The sequence below is a fragment of the Macaca fascicularis genome, chromosome 6 (assembly GCF_037993035.2).
Source record: "Macaca fascicularis isolate 582-1 chromosome 6, T2T-MFA8v1.1".
Lineage (NCBI taxonomy): Eukaryota > Metazoa > Chordata > Mammalia > Primates > Cercopithecidae > Macaca > Macaca fascicularis.
In genome coordinates, this window is record NC_088380.1 from 184366739 (window position 1) to 184385548 (window position 18810).

General features: G+C 58.3%; 1 protein-coding gene across 9 annotated transcripts; it reads left to right on the forward strand.

Moving 5' to 3' along the window:
* The first annotated feature begins 246 nt into the window (after window positions 1-246).
* GRK6 (G protein-coupled receptor kinase 6) lies at window positions 247-17932 on the forward strand. Of its 9 annotated transcripts, none has more exons than XM_073994847.1 (16): window positions 247-319; window positions 4487-4582; window positions 5612-5724; window positions 5860-5937; window positions 6333-6433; window positions 6772-6864; window positions 6972-7035; window positions 7161-7301; window positions 7539-7729; window positions 8501-8538; window positions 8631-8720; window positions 9996-10204; window positions 10316-10453; window positions 15761-15898; window positions 15980-16114; window positions 16770-17932. In XM_073994847.1, the coding sequence occupies exons 2-16, from the start codon at window positions 4531-4533 to the stop codon at window positions 16821-16823; spliced, it is 1635 nt and encodes a 544-aa protein (XP_073850948.1). In that variant the 5' UTR covers window positions 247-319; window positions 4487-4530; the 3' UTR covers window positions 16824-17932. The 9 variants fall into 9 exon arrangements, with proteins under 9 accessions (XP_073850948.1, XP_065403176.1, XP_015307797.1 ...); XM_015452311.4 differs by lacking the exon at window positions 247-319 and adding an exon at window positions 376-586 and having other exon boundaries at window positions 16306-17932; XM_005558651.4 differs by lacking the exon at window positions 247-319 and adding an exon at window positions 376-586.
* Window positions 17933-18810: the final 878 nt, after the last annotated feature.

Consider the following 18810-nt stretch of genomic DNA (forward strand, 5'->3'; position numbering starts at 1 on the left):
GTGCAGTACTTAAGATGACGGACGTCTTCTTCACCCAATCACACATTCGGCCTCCTGGGCGTGCCCCAGAGTACCCACCTCCGTTGTCCCGGCTGAGGGCTCGGCCCTAATTGGCAGTTTGGTATCCTACGAAAGCCTAGAAATTCGAACCTAGGGGCTGAACCCCGCCCTCAGACCAACCAGGAAGAGGTGACGTGCTTGATCCCGCCCCCATACTCCTTTGAGCGAGTCCCCAGCTCGGGGGGCGGGGGAAAGAGGAAGAGGAAGACTAATGGGAAGACGGCGCGGGGAGCTTCTGCCCGGTGATTGGTCTTGTAAGGTAAACAGAGGGCGGGGCGGGGCGGGCCAGCGCCGGGGTGGCCCCCGGGAGGGGGCGGAGAGTGCGCGGCTGGCTGCGGCGGCCGGGGAGGCCGGGGAGGCCGCGGCGCGGTCACTGCGAGCCGAGCCGAGCCGCGCCGATCCCATCCGGCCTCGGCACTCGCGCGCGATCCCGGCCGGCGGTGCGGCCCGGCGCGCCAGGCGGCGCCACAGCCCATGGAGCTCGAGAACATCGTAGCGAACACGGTGCTACTCAAGGCCCGCGAAGGTGAGGCGGCCGGGCGGGCGGCCGGGCCCGGGTGCATGGAGCGCGAGTGCGCGGCGTCTGAGCTCCGCGGGGCTACCCAGCCGTCGAATCCCCTAGGCCCGCGGGCCCTGCGCCCTACACCCCGCCCAGACACGAGCCTTTCCGGCCCGTCGTCTTCCTCCTCAGCACCTGCCCCCGGGATTCGGGGCCCAGGAAGGGGCGGGGGTCAGGCCGCCGCCCTCACGGCGGGTGGGGGTGAAGGAGTGAAAGAAGGAGAGACGAAGAGGGAAGGGTGGGACCGGAGCCCCAGGAGAGCCTCTCTGAGTCCTCTCCAGGTGAGAGGTGTAAAGATGCCCCACGTGCCATGGGCCCAGACCCCAGCACCTAGCCTAATCCCGCAGAAAGTTGGTGTTAGGTAAAGGCTGGAGAATGAATGAGCGGACCCTCTGCCTAGCACAGCCCACCTGACTTGGGGAAACTCCTGGTCACAAATGCTACCTATAGGACTGCTACTTGCTCTGTGCCTCAGGACACTGAGGGCAGAGGTGAATGGATATTTGCCCTCAGGGAGCCCATGGTCTAGTGGGCCTAGCGGACACAGAAAGAAGTGGGAGCAGAGCAGGCTGCGTTGTCAGTATTGTAAGTTCAAAGGCCTGACTGGGGAAACCAGTCTGGTGGACCGAGTGTGTGTGTAGCTCCTCGTGGCTCCCACCCCAGATGTTATCAGACACTTGCTCTGTGCAGGTCCTGGGAGAAACACAAGGACCAGACCGGGTCCTCACTGCCCTGTGGTCAGTCTGCCCCCACCTGCCACACCCCACCTCAGTAACATGATCACTGACCACCCACTCTGCCCTACCTTGTCCAGGGTGCTGGGGAAGCAGCAGTAAACAAGACTCTTCTTTTTGGAACTCCAGGGCAAGGAGGGAGACCATGACAGTTTTTCCTTTACTGGGCTTCCAGGCTTAAAAGTCATCTGCTTCACCTTTCTGCCCCATTTTACACGTGAGAAGCTGAGGCTCAAACCAGGGATTAGCATCAGTCACACAGCAATATTGTGATTGACTCAGGCCTAAGACACAGGCTGACCGGCACAGTCTATAGGAAGCCCAGAGGAACCTCCAGCTGGGTGCCACACCTGGCACCCCATGCCCACCCAGTGCCCTGGCGAGGTGCAGCTCAGAAATGGCATGGCAGGCTGGGTCCTCAGTGCCTGGGGAGCCTGTCTTATCCCCTGTCCCTTATCGAGCCCATGGGCTAGGCCTTCCTCCCAGCCTCTGGGGGCATCTGCCGATTCTGTTCTGCCTTGTCATCCAACGAGCCAGGGAGGAGGGGTGGGGAGGCCTGAAACAGGACTTCTTCCCTAGAGCTGTAACCAGTTAAGGCCTCAGGCCTGCTGATGGCACTGCCTGGCCCGAGAGTGTGGGTACGTTTGGAGAAGCTTTGTCAGGCCATGGGCAAGGCACAGGGTGGTGTGGCCAGACTGGGGACTGGTACCTCCACTTGAGAACTCTTACCACAACCTGGCTCTGCCCCTCCCACCTGCATGACTTTTATTTGAGATGGAGTCTCACTCTGTCACCCAGGCTGGAGTGCAGGGCTAACTGCAATCTCCGCCTCCTGGGTTCAAGTGACCCTCCTCCCTCAGCCTCCCAAGTAGCTGGGACTACAGGTGCACACCACCACACCCAGCTAATTTTTGTATTTATAGTAGAGACGGGTTTCACCATGTTGGCCAGGCTGGTCTTGAACTCCTGACCTCAAGTGATCCACCTGCCTCTGGCCTCCCAAATTGCTGGGGTTATAGGCATGAGCCACCGCGCCTGGCCGACCTTCATGGCTTTAAACATGTCTCTTCTCTCTCAACTTCAGTACCCCTTTTTGTGGAACGGTTAGGGGTGGGATATAAAGACTAAAGGAAACCCTGACTGTCACTGAGTCCTGAGCCCAGGCGCCTGGGTGGGCTGCATCAGAACCAACTCATGAACCGGCTTTCCATGAGCTTGGGGCTGGGACCTTTGACGGCTTCCTGAGTGATCTGAGACCCCAAGTGGGGTTTGGGAACCCTTGGAGTGTATATACAGTTGGCACCTAATAGATGCCAGCCATGTTTGGGGTGGGAAGGGAGCTTGGGTTGTGGCCATAGGGAGCTGGGTACCAATCCTGTCACCTCTAGGCTTAGTCATCTTGGGTGAATCGATTCCTCACCTCGGAACCTCAGTTTTCATAGGAAATTGGGCCTGCTCTGGCAGAGCTGCTGTGAGGATGGAGTGGGACAACGCTGGGGCTTGAGACCTCCCTCAGTACCCCTTCTCTTCCCAGGCACTCAGAGGCATGGGGAGGGGGCCCAGGGACACTGAAAGGGGATGGGGAGGGTGGGGAGGAGCCCCACTGACTGGGAAGCCCAGGACAGGATATTTGCATGTGACTCTGCTGCTGCCTTGATGTGGCTGGGAGGGGGGAGGAGGAAGTAACTGAGGGTGGGAGGCTGGCGGATGGAGGGTTGGGTGAGGGACCTGTGGGTGTGGGGGAGGAGTTCCCCTTCTGGGAAGGCCTTGCCCTGGGTTGAGGGGTGGGGGTCTGTTGCTCACTCACAGTGAAGCAATGACTGCAGGGCATGCTCGCAGGAGGCCTCTAGCAAGTTTCTCAATGGGCCTCTGCAGTAGTTCCTCCTCCAGGCAGCTTAGGTCAGGGAGCCATCCAGGGACCTCGCCTTGCCCCCACCCTAGAAGGCAACTTCTGCCCTTGCACCACCTGCCCTCACCCAGGCCAGATGGATACAGGACTGAAAAACCAGATGGGAAACTGAGGCCCAGCATGAGAAAATGGTTGTCTAAGGTTGCCATGGAGTTGTTGGAGTTGGGGCTCACCTCTTGACTCAGCCCTACTTAATGTGGACAGCGTCTCCCATGCACCACATAACACACGCGGAGAAGCTGAGGTTCACAGATAGCAAGTGATGGGCCTATGGTGTGAATCAGAGATTCAGACCCAGCTCTGGGAGGCTCAGGCCCCTTCCACCCGCCTCAGCCTGGTGGCCCACAGGCCACACACGTTTAGCTAGCTCCCTGACACATTTTATTTATGTGGTTGCAGTGAATTTTTTTTTTCTTTTTTATAAAATGAGGGCCAATATTTTATGTGAGAGTCTGAATTTCTAGCTGCTTTTGAAAAATCAGAAGAGCTGGCCTCACTGAGCCAGAAACCCTCCTAGCAGCAATCAAGCAATCAGCTGGTGTTGTCCTGCAGCTGCCTCTGTCACAGGGGCCTTTGCTGTTCCTGGTCATCTCACATCTGGCCCATGTTTCCCACACCTGTTGGGCTCTGCAGGCAATCCCACTGCTGCCGTGACCTCAGCCGCTGCAGGTGGGGTGTCTGCGAGGTCAAGCAAGGCAGGCAGGGGACCGGGGAAGCCCCAGTGTGCAGGGGATGGGGAGTCCTGGGTGCCAGCCCCCTTGCCCCTGCCTTGTTTGAGCATTTGATAGCTCTGATGTGGGGCCTGGTGATAGAGGCCTGGGAGCCTCCTTGTCTCCAGGCTGCCCTGTGCATCTCTCAGGCCTGCCCCACTGGCCTAGAATCTCTCCCTCCTGGGCCTTCTGCAGTTCCCACCACTGCGATGTCCTTCTCCCCTTTCTTCACTGAGGGAACTCCTACCTGGTGGGAAGCAGCTGAGGTTGGACCCATTGTTGGAGCTTCTTGGAACACCGTCCTCCCCCAGCGACCTCACTGCCTCTCTTGGCTCTCCCAGCGCAGGAGCCTGAAGCAGGAGAACCACGTGTGTCCTGGAACGCAGCAAGGGCGTGCTGGAGCGTGCAGAGGGAAGGCCTGAGGTGCCGCTCTGCCTTGGCTCTGCCTTGGCTGAGCCCTAGAGGCCCTGGACTGCACTGAGACCTGAGACCCAGTGTCCGCTTGCTCCCACAGGTGGCGGTGGAAATCGCAAAGGCAAAAGCAAGAAATGGCGGCAGATGCTGCAGTTCCCGCACATCAGCCAATGCGAAGAGCTGCGACTCAGCCTCGGTGAGGCCTGGGCAGGGCCTGCGGGTGCCAACACAGGGGCCCCTGCCGGGGCAGGGGGAGCCTCCCCTGAGACCTTGCCCTGGGGCAGAGGGACAGGCTTGGGGGATCCAGTGAGCAGGAGGATGAGGACTGCACCATTCAGCCCAGTTTCAGTTCCCGGGCTTGGGATGGGTGGAGAGCAGACAGCAAACAGGGTCACGCTGGGGGTAGGTGAAGCGGGTGTCAGGAATAGGGCAGGGGCAGATTGGGGCAGTTGATACCACTTTGAAAAGGAGAGCCAGCTAGGGTTAGCAGGGCCCACAAGAGAGAGGGAGTGGCCGCTGGGCCAGCCCACAGACTGACTGCCTTGGGAGCTCCACACTGGGGCTTAGCCTCCCAGGCCCAGCCCAGAGGGGTGACTAGCAAAGCCTTGACCAGAAGCCCTCAGCCTAGGCAGTGTGACAGGGTTACTCCTGGGAGGGGACAGAAGGGCTCGGGACCCCAGTTCCTGCCAATCTTGGCCAAGGCCCCAGGTCTGAGCAGCACCCACGGTTGCTGAGGCCCCCGGTGGCCTGCACGTGGGCAGAGCACACCCGGGCTGCTCCCACCTCCTGGGAAGGAGGCCCAGCTGAGAGCGTGCCGGAAGCCACAGCTTCCTCTCGCACTTTCGCCAGGCAGGCAGCAGGTGTGGGCCTGGCTAGGGCTGGGCTGGGCCGGAACCTCACGGACCGCACCCAACCCCAGTACTGTGACATACACAAGTCGTGTAAATCAGGAGACGATGCAGGGAGGTGGGTGGAGTCCTGGTCTCTGGAGCCAGACTCCTGGCTGTGTGACATTGAGCTAGTCAGTTAGCCTCTCTGGGCCTCACAGCCCCAAAACAGCTGTGCCCAACTTAGGGTTGTGGTGAGGGTTCCGAAGAAGACTGTGGCTGCCACACTGCAGAGCTGGAAGCTGTTGTGGGGGCCCAGGGCCTGGTGGTGTGGGCAGGAATGCCCCACCCATGTGCTCTGGGGCTGTGGACCCAGCAGCTTCCATCACTGCCCACAGAGCGTGACTATCACAGCCTGTGCGAGCGGCAGCCCATTGGGCGCCTGCTGTTCCGAGAGTTCTGTGCCACGAGGCCGGAGCTGAGCCGCTGCATCGCCTTCCTGGATGGGGTGGTGAGTGCAGCCCAGCCCTGCCCAGCCCTGCCCAGCCCTGCGGGTGGCCGAGGTCCCAGCCCCATGTGCCCCTCCTCCCCACACCTGCTGCTTGCTCTGTCCAGACCTCCAGCTTCTTTGCTTTCCACCCTGCAGGCTGAGTATGAAGTGACCCCGGATGAGAAGCGAAAGGCATGTGGGCGGCAGCTAATGCAGAATTTTCTGAGCCACACGGTGGGTGAGCAGTGATGGAGAGATGACAGGATCCGCCAGAGCCCATTGTCAGGGAGAGGAGTGACCACAGTGTCAGGCCTCTGAGGGTGGTTTCTTCACACAGACTGCATAACACACAGCCTGGGCAGAGAGTGCCCTGGAGCTGCTCCAGGCAGCACGGCGGGCATGCGGCCCAGGGTATGGGCTGGGCTTGGGCCAGGCGGCCTCCCAGTGGCTCTTCTGCGCTCTGCCTCACGGGTGGGCAGCAGGAAGGAGTTCAGCAACCAGGCTGGCTGGCACACCCCCGGCCTGCAGCCTCCCATGGCACCAGCCCGAGATGCCTGACCCCTCTCCCCTGGGAGTGGGTAGCCGTCCAAGGGAGCCCCTGCACTGACCTGTCTGGGGCTTGTTCCCAGGGTCCTGACCTCATCCCAGAGGTCCCCCGGCAGCTGGTGACGAACTGCACCCAGCGGCTGGAGCAGGGGCCCTGCAAAGACCTTTTCCAGGAACTCACCCGGTAAGTCTGTCCCTGCCCACAAGCCTGGAATTGTGCCCAGAGGAGGGAGCTTCTGGGGGTCAGAAAGACTGTGAACAGCTCAGTGGCTGGTGAGGGAGCTCAGCTGCCCAGCCCTGGCCTTGCCCCTGCTGTGTGACCTGAGCAGGCTGCCTCCCCTCAGTAGCACCCACAGCTTCAGCACAGGCTATGTGTCTCCCCACTCGGAGGTTAGCAGGAGGACTGGCCGACGATGATACCTGTGGGCTAAGCGTGTGCAGAATGGGAGGCCTGGCCCATCGAGCCAACAGCCTGCAATGTCAGGGGCTGGCGGGTGAGCTGGGCCTGCCTTCCCTCACTAGGCTGACCCATGAGTACCTGAGCGTGGCCCCTTTTGCCGACTACCTCGACAGCATCTACTTCAACCGTTTCCTGCAGTGGAAGTGGCTGGAAAGGTGAGCTCCCTGAAGGCTGGACTGGGACAGGCCAGGTTGCTGGGGTTCTTCCCAGGCCTTGGGCTCTCCTGCTCAGCCAGCGTTCGCTTCCCCACCCCTTGCCACAGGCAGCCAGTGACCAAAAACACCTTCAGGCAGTACCGTGTCCTGGGCAAAGGCGGCTTTGGGGAGGTGAGTGGCCAGGCCAGTGGCCCTGGAAGAGTGAAAAGGGTGGGTGTGTTGGGCCCTGGACCACCCCCTGGATGCCCAGCAAGGGCACAGCTGGCCTCCATTCGCCCCTCTCTGCCTGGCCACAGGTGTGTGCCTGCCAGGTGCGGGCCACCGGTAAGATGTACGCCTGCAAGAAGCTAGAGAAAAAGCGGATCAAGAAGCGGAAAGGGGAGGCCATGGCGCTGAACGAGAAGCAGATCCTGGAGAAAGTGAACAGTAGGTTTGTAGTAAGTACAGAAGGAGACTCCCCCTTCCCCTTGGCCATGCTGGCGCACTGGCCCTCCCTACCCCCCAGGCCCCACCCTCCCGCACGGGATGCCGGGAAGGGCGGGTTTGGGGTGTTGACGCCAGGCTTGGGGAGCAGGCTGGGCCCAAGGAGTGGCACCGAGAAGGCTTTTTTGGGCAGCCCTGCCGCCAAGCGCCCCGCAGCTCCTGCCTGAGGGCTCGGGTCCCCTCGGCCACAGGTGAGCTTGGCCTACGCCTATGAGACCAAGGACGCGCTGTGCCTGGTGCTGACACTGATGAACGGGGGCGACCTCAAGTTCCACATCTACCACATGGGCCAGGCTGGCTTCCCCGAAGCACGGGCCGTCTTCTACGCCGCCGAGATCTGCTGTGGCCTGGAGGACCTGCACCGGGAGCGCATTGTGTACAGGTTGGGACGGCTCGGCCACCCCAGGGGCTTAGTCCTTCCCTGCCAGCAACTGCAGCTGGGCCTGGACGGAGGTGGCCAAGGCTGCTGATCAGGCCAGACTACAGAAGGACATTGGTGTGGGGGCTGTGGCACTGGCTTAACTCACATGCCAGGCCAACTTGAGTGGCCCAGACCTAGGCTTTGGGCTCTGGTGGACCCACAGGGGAATCCTGACTTTGTCACCCCTCCACCCCCCACCGTGTGACCTTGGGCCAGTCAGCTCCCTGCTCCCAACACTGCTTCCTTTTCTAGGAAGCATAGACTGTAATTCCTACTTCCCAGGTTGTTGGAGGAGCCCAGTGAGTTAAGCACAGAGTGCCTGGCACACGGGGCTGGGTAAGAGAGCGCCCTGGCTCTGATAGTTGCTGACTTCCTGTGAGCCTCACAGCAGCCTAGTCAGGGGACAGATGAGTAGTCCCATTTGATGGAGAGGAAAGGCGGAGTCAGTCATCAAGGGGTGAGCAAGGCCACTGGGGAGGCCTCTTGCAGGTGGAGCTGCCTTCCACTCGCCTAGAGAGTCCTGGGAGTCCTAGCTCTATAAATCCTTCTTCTGCTCCCTTGAATCCAGGCTGTTGCCAGGGAGAGCAGGGCTGTCTGTCGCCCTGGCAGCAAATGAGTCTTGCACCTTGCTCCACACCTGGCCCCAGGAGGCAAGTGAGCTAGGAGGGGCTGACCCCGTCTGGCTCCCTGGCAGACTGAGCAGCATCTGACCCTGTTCTTCTTTCTGCACAGGGACCTGAAGCCAGAGAACATCTTGCTGGATGACCATGGTGTGTGGGGGTGCCTGGGGTGGGTCAGGGTGGGGTGAGATGCAGAGGCCTGGCCTGTTAACGGGTCTACCTGTTTCTCCACCCACATTCAGGCCACATCCGCATCTCTGACCTGGGGCTGGCTGTGCACGTGCCCGAGGGCCAGACCATCAAAGGCCGTGTGGGCACCGTGGGCTACATGGGTGAGTCTTCTCTGCCCGGCGCACTAGCCTCCTGGGTTCCCTCACTATGCAGCCATCCAGCCACACCCACTTCTGTCAGGGAGTCTTCTCTCAAAAGGGGCCTCAGCAGAAAGGGCTCATACCAATGCTCCTCTTCTAGAGCTTAGGAGACCGAGACTCAGCCAGGGCCGCACACAGTTGGAAACCATGTCATTCATTTGCTCAATACTTTTTTTTTTGAGACGGAGTCTTGCTCAGTCGCCCAGGCTGAAGTGCAGTGGCGCGATCTCCGCTCACTGCAAGCTCCGTCGCCTCCCAGGTTCACGCCATTCTCCTGCCTCAGCCTCCCGAGAAGCTGGGATGACAGGCGCCCGCCACCATGCCCGGCTAATTTTTTTGTATTTTTAGTAGAGACGGGGTTTCACCGTGTTCGCCAGGATGGTCTTGATCTCCTGACCTCGTGATCCGCCCGCCTCGGCCTCCCAAAGTGCTGGGATTACAGGCTTGAGCCAACGCGCCTGGCCGCTAAATACTTATTAAACCCTGCTATGGCTCAGCCTGCAAGTGGCCACCGGGGGATGGAGGAGAGAGACCCTCCATCTGTTTCTGTGGCCCCAGTCCCTGCCCTGCCTGTGCCCATCTGTGAAGGAGGCCAGTGGAGGGGCCAAGATGAGGCCCCACATTCCACTTGGAGACTGAGAGACACAGGAGGCAGAGTTCTGGCTCTGCAGGCGCCGCCTCTTGCCTGTTGCGTGGCCTTGAACCAGAGACTCCACTGCTCCCAGCCTCACTTTGCTCCACTGTAAAACGCTCATCATACCTGCCTCCCAGGGCTGCCTAGAAGATGAAAAGAGAGAGTTCAGGGAAAACTCCCCACGGGGCTGCCCTGGAAGGTAGGAGGTAGTCAGAAAATAGGAGTTTCCTTCTTCTCACTGTTATTAAATCCAGAAGTTGCAAACTGGTAGCCACGTGGGCCCAATTTGGCCTACATTTGTGTTTAAGTCAAATTGTTTTTAGTAAGCCAGATGGTTTCACATACAAAATACAGATTTCTGACTCCTTGTGTAAAATCTGAAGACCCAGGGACCCTGGGCATGGCCTCCTGCAGGGCTGTACCCACCCGCTTGATGGGGCCTGCGCTCTCCTACTGGTCGAGGTCCCCCCCAAGCTGGGACGGCACCTGCCTGGCCAACAGGTTTGAGTGTATCCCAGACCTAACGTGCGCTGGCGTTCCTGGGGCCTGAGGGTCCACTGCCCGCCTCCTGCCCAGCCCTAACTCCCATGCCACCCACCCAGCTCCGGAGGTGGTAAAGAATGAACGGTACACGTTCAGCCCTGACTGGTGGGCGCTCGGCTGCCTCCTGTACGAAATGATCGCAGGCCAGTCGCCCTTCCAGCAGAGGAAGAAGAAGATCAAGCGGGAGGAGGTGGAGCGGCTGGTGAAGGAGGTCCCCGAGGAGTATTCCGAGCGCTTTTCCCCGCAGGCCCGCTCCCTCTGCTCACAGGTACGGCAGCTCACGGAAGCCTGGCCAGCTAGGGCTGGGGTGGACGCACCTCTCCCTCCCTCCCACCCACTCACCCGCCTGCCCGGCTGCCTCACCCCTGCCTTGCCACAGCTCCTCTGCAAGGACCCCGCCGAACGCCTGGGGTGTCGTGGCGGCAGTGCACGCGAGGTGAAGGAGCACCCCCTCTTTAAGAAGCTGAACTTCAAGCGGCTGGGAGCCGGCATGCTGGAGCCGCCCTTCAAGCCTGACGTGAGTGCAGGAGGGCGGGGCCCAGCCAGGGCTGGGGCTCAGGGGCTCTTGTAGTATCAGCCAGGATGCTTCCATTGCAAGCGGCAGAAAAAACAATCTAGTGGCTTAGCCACAAAAATAAAGATAATTCACAAAAAGGAAAAGCCCCAGGATAGTTCCAGCTTTTGGCATGCCTGGATGGGGCTTGGGGCTTCTGACAATGTCCTAGGAACTCTCTCCCTCCCCTCCCTGTACTGTTGAATGTGTAGTCTTCATACTGAGGTGGCTCTCCCCAGGGTGTGGCAGCAGTGGGCCCCAGCAGCTCAGCCGCCACAGTGGACAGAGAGCATCTCTCCTCCCCTCCCCTCCCCTCCTTTCCTCCTTCATTCTTTTTTCCTTTCTTTCTTCTTTTCTTTCCTTTTTTCTTTTTTTCTTTTCTTTTCTTTTCTTTTTCAAGACAGGGTCTTGCTCTGTCCCCCAGGCTGGAGTGCAGTGGCGAGATCTTGGCTCACTGCAACCTCTGCCTCCCAGGTTCAAGCGATTCTCCTGCCTCAGCCTCCTGAGTAGCTGGGATTACAGGCACCCACCACCATGCCCAGCTAATTGTTGTATTTTTAGTAGAGACGAGGTTTCACCATAATGGCCAGGCTGGTCTTGAAATCTTGAAATCCTGACCTCAGGTGATCTGCCCACCTCGGCATCCCAAAGCGCTGGAATTACAGGCGTGAGCCACTGTGCCTGGCCTTGCCCAGTAATTTCAAAAGAAATCCTCATGGGGGAAAAGAAGTACCAAGACTGATGTCCATTGCCTCTCATTGCTCATAGTCCCTCACTGGCCACACCCAGATCATACGCCCACCTGACCTTGCACCAATGGGGGAGCTCAGTTCCCCAGAGGAAAACCACAGTGCAGTTGCCAGCAGTGGGAGGGGCTGTTGGGCTGGCCGTCCTTCTGTGGGTGGTCACTTCCCCTTATAGAGTCTCACCTGTTAACTGAGCATCTCAGTGGGCCAGGCACTCAGCAGGCAAGAGTGTCCTCTAGCTGTCAGAGGCCAGGTGGCAGAAAACCAGCCTAGGCTGGGTGCGGTGGCTCAAGCCTGTAATCCCAGCACTTTGGGAGGCCGAGACGGGCGGATCACGAGGTCAGGAGATCGAGACCATCCTGGCTAACACGGTGAAACCCCGTCTCTACTAAAAAAAAAATACAAAAAACTAGCCGGGCGAGGTGGCCGGCTCCTGTAGTCCCAGCTACTCGGGAGGCTGAGGCAGAAGAATGGCGGGAACCCGGGAGGCGGAGCTTGCAGTGAGCTGAGATCCAGCCACTGCACTCCAGCCTGGGTGACAGAGCGAGACTCCGTCTCAAAAAAAAAAAAGAAAACCAGCCTAAACTCACTTAAGCTCAACATGGAGTGTATTGGTTCATTTGGCCAGAAAGTCCCAAAGTAGGGCCAGCTTCAGGGTTTTCTGCTGTGTGCCAGGATTCTCCAGCTCTTGCCTTGCCTTCAACCTGTTGACTCTTTCCCTCCCCATGAATTAGGCTTCTCTGTGTGACAGTCACAGGGACGGTTCTGACTGGCTAAGATGAGGTCATGTGCTTTCCCCTTCCCTTGTCTGTGAGGACCGGGTCCTGTAATTAACGGTTCACCAGTAACACTGGAGAGGCCCGAAGGATGGGCAGGGCAGGCCTGGCTGATAGCTGACACACGTTTATTGATTCAGCAAATAGCTGAGTGCCCATTTATGCCAGACCCTGGAGATAATGAGGCCCACTGGAGCCAGTCCTGCCCTTATATTCTAGTGGGAGACACACCCAAATAAACCAGTAAGCCAGAAGGAATTCCAGGTCATGTTAAGTGTGATAAAGAAAACTAAAGCAAGCAGCCGGGCGCGGTGCTCACGCCTGGAATCCCAGCACTTTGGGAGGCCGAGGCGGGCGGATCACGAGGTCAGGAGATCGAGACCATGGTGAAACCCCGTCTCTGGCCGGGCGCGGTGCTCACGCCTGTAATCCCAGCACTTTGGGAGGCTGAGGCAGGCTGATCACCTGAGGTTGAGAGTTCGAAGACTGGCCTGACCAACATGGTGAAACCCCGTCTCTACTAAAAATACAAAATTAGCTGGGTGTAGTGGCGCATGCCTGTAATCCCAGCTACTCGGCATACTGAGGCAGGAGAATCGCTTGAACCCGAGAGGAGGAGGTTGCGGTGAGCTGAGATCGCACCACTGCACTCCAGCCTGGGCAACAAGAGCAAAACTTAATCTCAAAAAAAAAAAAAAAAGAAAGAAAAAGGCCGGGCGCGGTGGCTCATGCCTGTAATCCCAGCACTTTGGGAGGCCAAGACGGGCGGATCACGAGGTCAAGAGATCGAGACCATCCTGGCCAATATGGTGAAACCCCGTCTCTACTAAAAATACAAAAATTAGCCGGGCGCAGTGGCGGGCGCCTGTAGTCCCAGCTATACGGGAGGCTGAGGCAGGAGAATGGCGAGAACCCGGGAGGCGGAGCTTGCAGTGAGTGGAGATCGAGCCACTGCACTCCAGCCTGGGTGACAGAGCGAGACTCTGTCTCAAAAAAATAAATAAATAAATAGAAAAAAAAAAAGAGGCCGGGCGCGGTGGCTCAAGCCTGTAATCCCAGCACTTTGGGAGGCCGAGACGGGCGGATCACAAGGTCAGGAGATCGAGACCATCCTCGCTAACACGGTGAAACCCCGTCTCTACTAAAAAAAAAAAATGCAAAAAAAAAAAAACTAGCCGGGCGGGTTGGCGGGCGCCTGTAGTCCCAGCTACTCGGGAGGCTGAGGTAGGAGAATGGCGTAAGCCTGGGAGGCGGAGCTTGCAGTGAGCTGAGATCCGGCCACTGCACCCCAGCCTGGGCGACAGAGCAAGACTCCGTCTCAAAAAAAAAAAAAAAAAAAAAAAAAAAAAGAGAAAACTAAAGCTACGAAGATGGCAGAGAATGATGGTGGGGGGAGTACTTTTAGACACGGTGGTCTCTGGGGAGGTGATGGTGGTGCAGAAATGTAAAATATGTGAAGCGGAGAGCCACGCCAAGATTTGGGGTGTGAGCATTCCAGGCAGAAGAAACAGCCAGGCATTGCAGTCCTGAGGCAGGGGCCAGCCCCGTGAGGGGCAGCAGCTGCGAGGACACCTGTGTGGCTGAGTGAGCCCGTGCAGGCAGAGGAGTGCAGGCAGGTTCTCAGCAAGACGGGACCAGTGGGGCACCCTGGGCAGGAATGTGAGGTATGGGGAGTGGGCCATAGTGGGTGTGAGTGGAAGTGGGGGCGCCAGCGAGGGGGCTACTGCCCTGAGTGACTGCCTCACATGGGCCTCACTGGAACCGCTGGCCAGGCTGGTCTCGAACTCCTGACCTCAGGTAAGCTGTTCGCTTTGGCCTCCATTCCTCTTGGTCTATACCTAGAAATAGAATTACCGGGTTATATGGTAACTATGTTTAACCTTTTGGGGAACTGCCAGACTGTTTTCCAAAGCAAAGGTGGGCCCTGTCAGAGGCACTTGAACTAGGACAACCTGACTTTCGCCAGCTCGCCCCTGAGGCTGGCACTGCCACTCATCACTCAGTCTGTTCTGTTTCCTGTGTTCATCATTTCATTTAACCTTGAAATAACCACACTGCCTCTGGATCTTCCATTCAAAGTTGGAGATAAAATTAGTGCCCTGGAGTTTAACTTTGTAGAAGCAGTAGATGAAAAGCAAGCTTGATGATGATTTTTTTAACAGCTTTTTTGAGTTTAATTTATATAATTTATATACCATGCAATTCACCCATTTACAATGTATAATTCGGCTGGGTGTGGTGGCTCATGCCTGTAATCCCAGCACTTTGAGAGGCCAAGGTGGATGGATCACTTGAGGTCAGGAGTTCGAGACCAGCTGGCCAACAAGGTGAAACCCCCGTCTCTATTAAAAATACAAAAATTAGCCGGGTGTGGTGGCGCATGCTGGTAATCTCACCTACTTGGGAAGCTGAGGCAGGAGAATTGCTTGAACCAAGGAGGTAGAGGTGGCGGTGAGCTGAGATCATGTCATTGCATTCCAGGCTGGGCAACAAGAGCAAAACTCCATCTTAAAAAAAAAAGTGCAATTCATTGGCTTTTTAGTTATGCAGTCATCACCACAATAAATTTTTGAGTGTTTTCATTACCTGCCCCACTTTGCAAAAAAAAAAAAAAAACCCATACCCTTAGCAGTCATTCTCCATTCTTCCCTCCAGCTGCTCCTGGCAATCACCAGTCTATTCTCTGTCTCTCTCTGTTTGCCTGTTCTGGACGTGTCATAGCTATGGAATCACACAGTATGTGATCCTCTGTGCCTGGCTTCTTTCACTTAGCGTAATATCTTCGAGGTTCATCCATGTTGTAGCATAGATCAGTGCTTCATTCCTTTTTAAGGCTGAATAATATTCCATTGCATGGATGGACCACATTTTACTTACCTGTTCGTCAGTTGGTAGACATTAGGATTGTTCCCACTTTTTGGCTGTTATTGCTGCTGTGAACATTCATGTACAAGTTTTTGTGTGGACAGATGCTGCCATTTCTCTTGGTCTATACCTAGGAGTAGAATTACCAGGTCATATGGTAATGATGTTTAACTTTTTGGGGAACTGCCAGACTGTTTTCCAAAGCCGCTGCACCATTTTACATGACGATGATATTTTAATTGACATCTTATTTGAAGGATTTAGAAAACCATGTTAAGATAAAAAAGAAGGTGGCCTCCTGGAGCTGAGATGGGCTCCCAGCATGGGTCTGGGGAGGTGGAGCGGTGGGAGACTGCCAGTCCTCTGATTGGCTGGGAGAGAAGACGGAGCAAATCCCAGGTCATCGCAGGGCAGGGAGCCAAGGAGTCACCATCTCCAGGCTCTGCGTGGCGGTGCCCAGCCGAGCGGCCGGCTGAGATTCAGCCTGTACTTCCCACCCCAACTGCATACCCAGGAAGCAGTGTGGGCTCCCCATGGGTTGGCTTTGCTGCCTGGCCTCGGGGAGCCACGGGCAGCCTTCCATGGCAGAGGCAAGATGTGGCAGGCGAAGGAGGTGCCTGGCATTGGCCTTTACACAGCCTCACAACCATTGAGCAGTGAGGAATAATGTACCCAGTTCACAGAGGGGAAAACCAGGCTTCGGAGAGAAGGGCCTGCCCCGCTTAGGAAGTGCGTGGGGCACCTGGTTTCTGACTCCAAATCAGAGAGCTGCTGGCGTCAGAGCAGCACCAGGCCAAGACCCGAGTCAGAATCAGGGCTGAGCTGCCTTCACGTGTGCGTGTCTGTGTGTGTTTCCTATCTGACCACTGCCTCTCTCCCACCAGCCCCAGGCCATTTACTGCAAGGATGTTCTGGACATTGAACAGTTCTCTACAGTCAAGGGCGTGGAGCTGGAGCCTACCGACCAGGACTTCTACCAGAAGTTTGCCACTGGCAGTGTGCCCATCCCCTGGCAGAACGAGGTGGGGGCCTGGCCTGCTGGTGGGGTGGGCTCCAGGAGGCTGCCCTGGGGACAGATGTCACAGCTGCCTGCTCCTCAGCAGATGGTGGAGACCGAGTGCTTCCAGGAGCTGAATGTCTTTGGGCTGGATGGCTCAGTCCCCCCAGACCTGGACTGGAGGGGCCAGCCACCTGCACCCCCTAAAAAGGGACTGCTGCAGAGACTCTTCAGTCGCCAAGTAAGCCCCAGCATCGGCCGACCTGGGCCCCCAGCCTGGCTCCAGGGGACGGCGGGTGGGAGGCAGAGCCGGTGCCCGCATGCACTGGGAGTGGGCATCCTCCAGCCCTGTTGCGGTGCCCAGGGTCTCTGGCCTCATTCCCGCCTGTCCCCCACCCCTGGCTGGGCTCATGGCCTCTTTTCTCTTTCCAGAGGTGAGCAGTGTGGGCTCCCCGTGGGTTGGCCTTGCTGCCTGGCCTCGGGGAGCCACGGGCAGCCCTTCCATGGCAGAGGCAAGATGTGGGAGAAAGAAGTCTGGTGCCCGCCCCACTCCCCCTGCCCACTGCTTCGATTCCCTGCACCCTGGCCCCTTGGAGCTGCCAGCTTTGCTTAGCTTGTCTCCCCATGCCCTGTCTCTGCCAGCCCCAGGGGAGAGGGCTGGGATCTACCCAGCCCCCTTACTTCAGTCTGTTGCTAGCAGCCTCTGCAATGACACCCACCCACGTGTGGCCTGAGCTGCTGCTCCAGGTTCCTCGTGGAGAGGCCCCTCCCCAGAGTGTGCCCCCCAGGCAGCTCCTGGCCTACCCTGGCAGGGTCGGCCCCATGTGACGTCCCTGGTGGTTAATAGCACCTGCTCTGCCTCTCTCCCTCCCTCCGTGTCTTCCCCATCCCTCCAGGATTGCTGTGGAAACTGCAGCGACAGCGAGGAAGAGCTCCCCACCCGCCTCTAGCCCCCAGTCCGAGGCCCCCACCGGCAGTTGGCGGTAGCAGCTACTCCGAGCGCCGTTTACAGTTTTGCACAGTGGTCTTCCCCATTGTCCACTCAAGTCGTGGCCTGGGGAACACAGACGGAGCTGTCCCCAGTGTCCTCCACCCCTCAGCCCCTGGCCTGGCTGAGTTTGGCAGGGCCTGGGCCGTCCCTGGGACAAAGGTGCGTCCCTTCAGCTCTTCTCTGTGGAGCTCGGGGCTTTCTGTATTTATGTATTTGTACGAATGTATATAGCGACCAGAGCATTCTTAATTCCCGCCGCAGACCTGGTGCCTGCCTTGGCTCCTGGGGGCAGCCAGCCCTGGCTGGGAGAGTGGGAGCTGGCAGAGGAGCCACTGCCAAACTCAAGGCTCCTCCGGCCCAGCTTGGACGGCTGAGGGTGCTCACACCCCTGAGCCTTCAGCACTGTGCTGGCCACCCCCGGCCTCTGAGTAAGACTCGTGCCTGCCTCCGCTGCCCTGGGCTCAGGCTGCTACTCTCTGGGGCCCAAAGCTGTCCCTTCTCAGTGCTTGTCAGAGATGGATCTGGGGCCTCTGTATCCCCTAGGCCTGTGCCAAAGTGTCCAGAGATTGGGCCGGCTGTGAGACCCGTCAGCCCACTGCCCCGGCCGGCCCAGATGATAGGTTTGCCTCTGCCTTCCAGCTCCCAGGGCCTGGTCCCTGATGCTGGGCCCTGTCCTGGAGACACCTCTTTCAGAAACACCCGAGCCCAGCCCCTAGGAGGGGGTGGGGCATCCCTGGTCAACCCTCAAACATTCCAGACTCCCCTCATAACAATAGACACGTGCCCAGCAATAATCCGCCCCTTCCTGTGTGCGCCTGTGGGGTGTGTGCGCGCGCGCGTGTACCTGTGTGGGTGAAGGGGATAGGGCAAGGCTGTGCCTGTGCCTGTGCCCCAGGCCCCAGTCCTGGCCCTTCCCAGACTGTGATGGCCATCCTGGTCTCAGTGTTAGGGTAGCATGGGATTACAGGGCCTTGTTTTTTCCATATTTAAAGCCAATTTTTATTACTCATTTTGTCCAATGTAAGCTGCCACGTGTCTCTGTGTGAATACAGTCCGAGCACAAACCTGGCTAGCCGCCCCTGCCTGCCTCTTTCTTGCTTCCGGTGCTCCAGGGGTCTTCCTGCTCCCCTGGCCCAGCTGGAAGCGGGAAGGGATTGGAGGTGGGCCTGGAGGGAGGCAGGGTGTGCCCTTCCGAGGCCCAGGAGCCCCCAGGGCTGACTCTGAGCTAGCCTCTCCAGACAGCCAGGCTTTGGTAGCCTTTGGGCTCACCCAGTGTGTTTCCCAACTTCCTAAAGGGGATGGGCCTAAGGAAAGAAGCTTTGGGTACCCACTGGGGTGTAGCTCTGTTTCTGACTGCTGGTAAGGCCTGCCCCTTTGGTGTCCTCCCCTCCAAGCCTAAGGTGGCCTGGCTGCCTAATGTGGACTTAGAGTAGGGTGGGAGCTGTGTGCCCCAGGCCTGCCTTACCTGGACGCCAGCCATGTACCAGCCCCTGGGCTGATGCACGTGCGTCATACCCACCCCTCTGTTTTGCCTTTGACACATGATGGGCAAAAACCTAGATAGTGGGTGATGCTGGTAGATAGGCTGTGGCTGGCGTGGGAGGGCTCTCTGAAGATGGTTGTTGAGCCGGCCTCGAAGTAGACATTCACCTGGGGGGAAGGAGGACTGGGAGGCACTCAAGGGCAGCTTCCTGCATGGGCTCTGGGGCCAAGAGCTTATTGCCTACCAGTCTGTCTCAGATCTTGCAACCCCAATGCTGCTCTATAGACTCCCAGTGTCCCCAGCTCCCTAGGAATGCCCCGTAACCCCCATCGAGCTTGTTCCTGGCCTCTGGACTGGGCACCCAGTGCTGCAGGAGCCATGTGAGCTTTGTAGCTGACAGTTCCAGGTTCAAGCCCCAGCCTGACCACTTTTCAAGTTGGCTCTGCACAGGCCCTTCCCTTGT

What these genes read in the sequence shown, in the direction of transcription:
- GRK6 (XM_005558651.4), top strand. Translation starts at nt 535, where the DNA reads ATGGAGCTCGAGAACATCGTAGCGAACACGGTGCTACTCAAGGCCCGC. An exon ending in CGGGAGCGCATTGTGTACAG is followed by an intron (nt 7,730 to 8,500) that starts GTTGGGACGGCT and finishes CTTTCTGCACAG; the next exon opens with GGACCTGAAGCCAGAGAACA. An exon ending in GGGCACCGTGGGCTACATGG is followed by an intron (nt 8,721 to 9,995) that starts GTGAGTCTTCTC and finishes CCACCCACCCAG; the next exon opens with CTCCGGAGGTGGTAAAGAAT.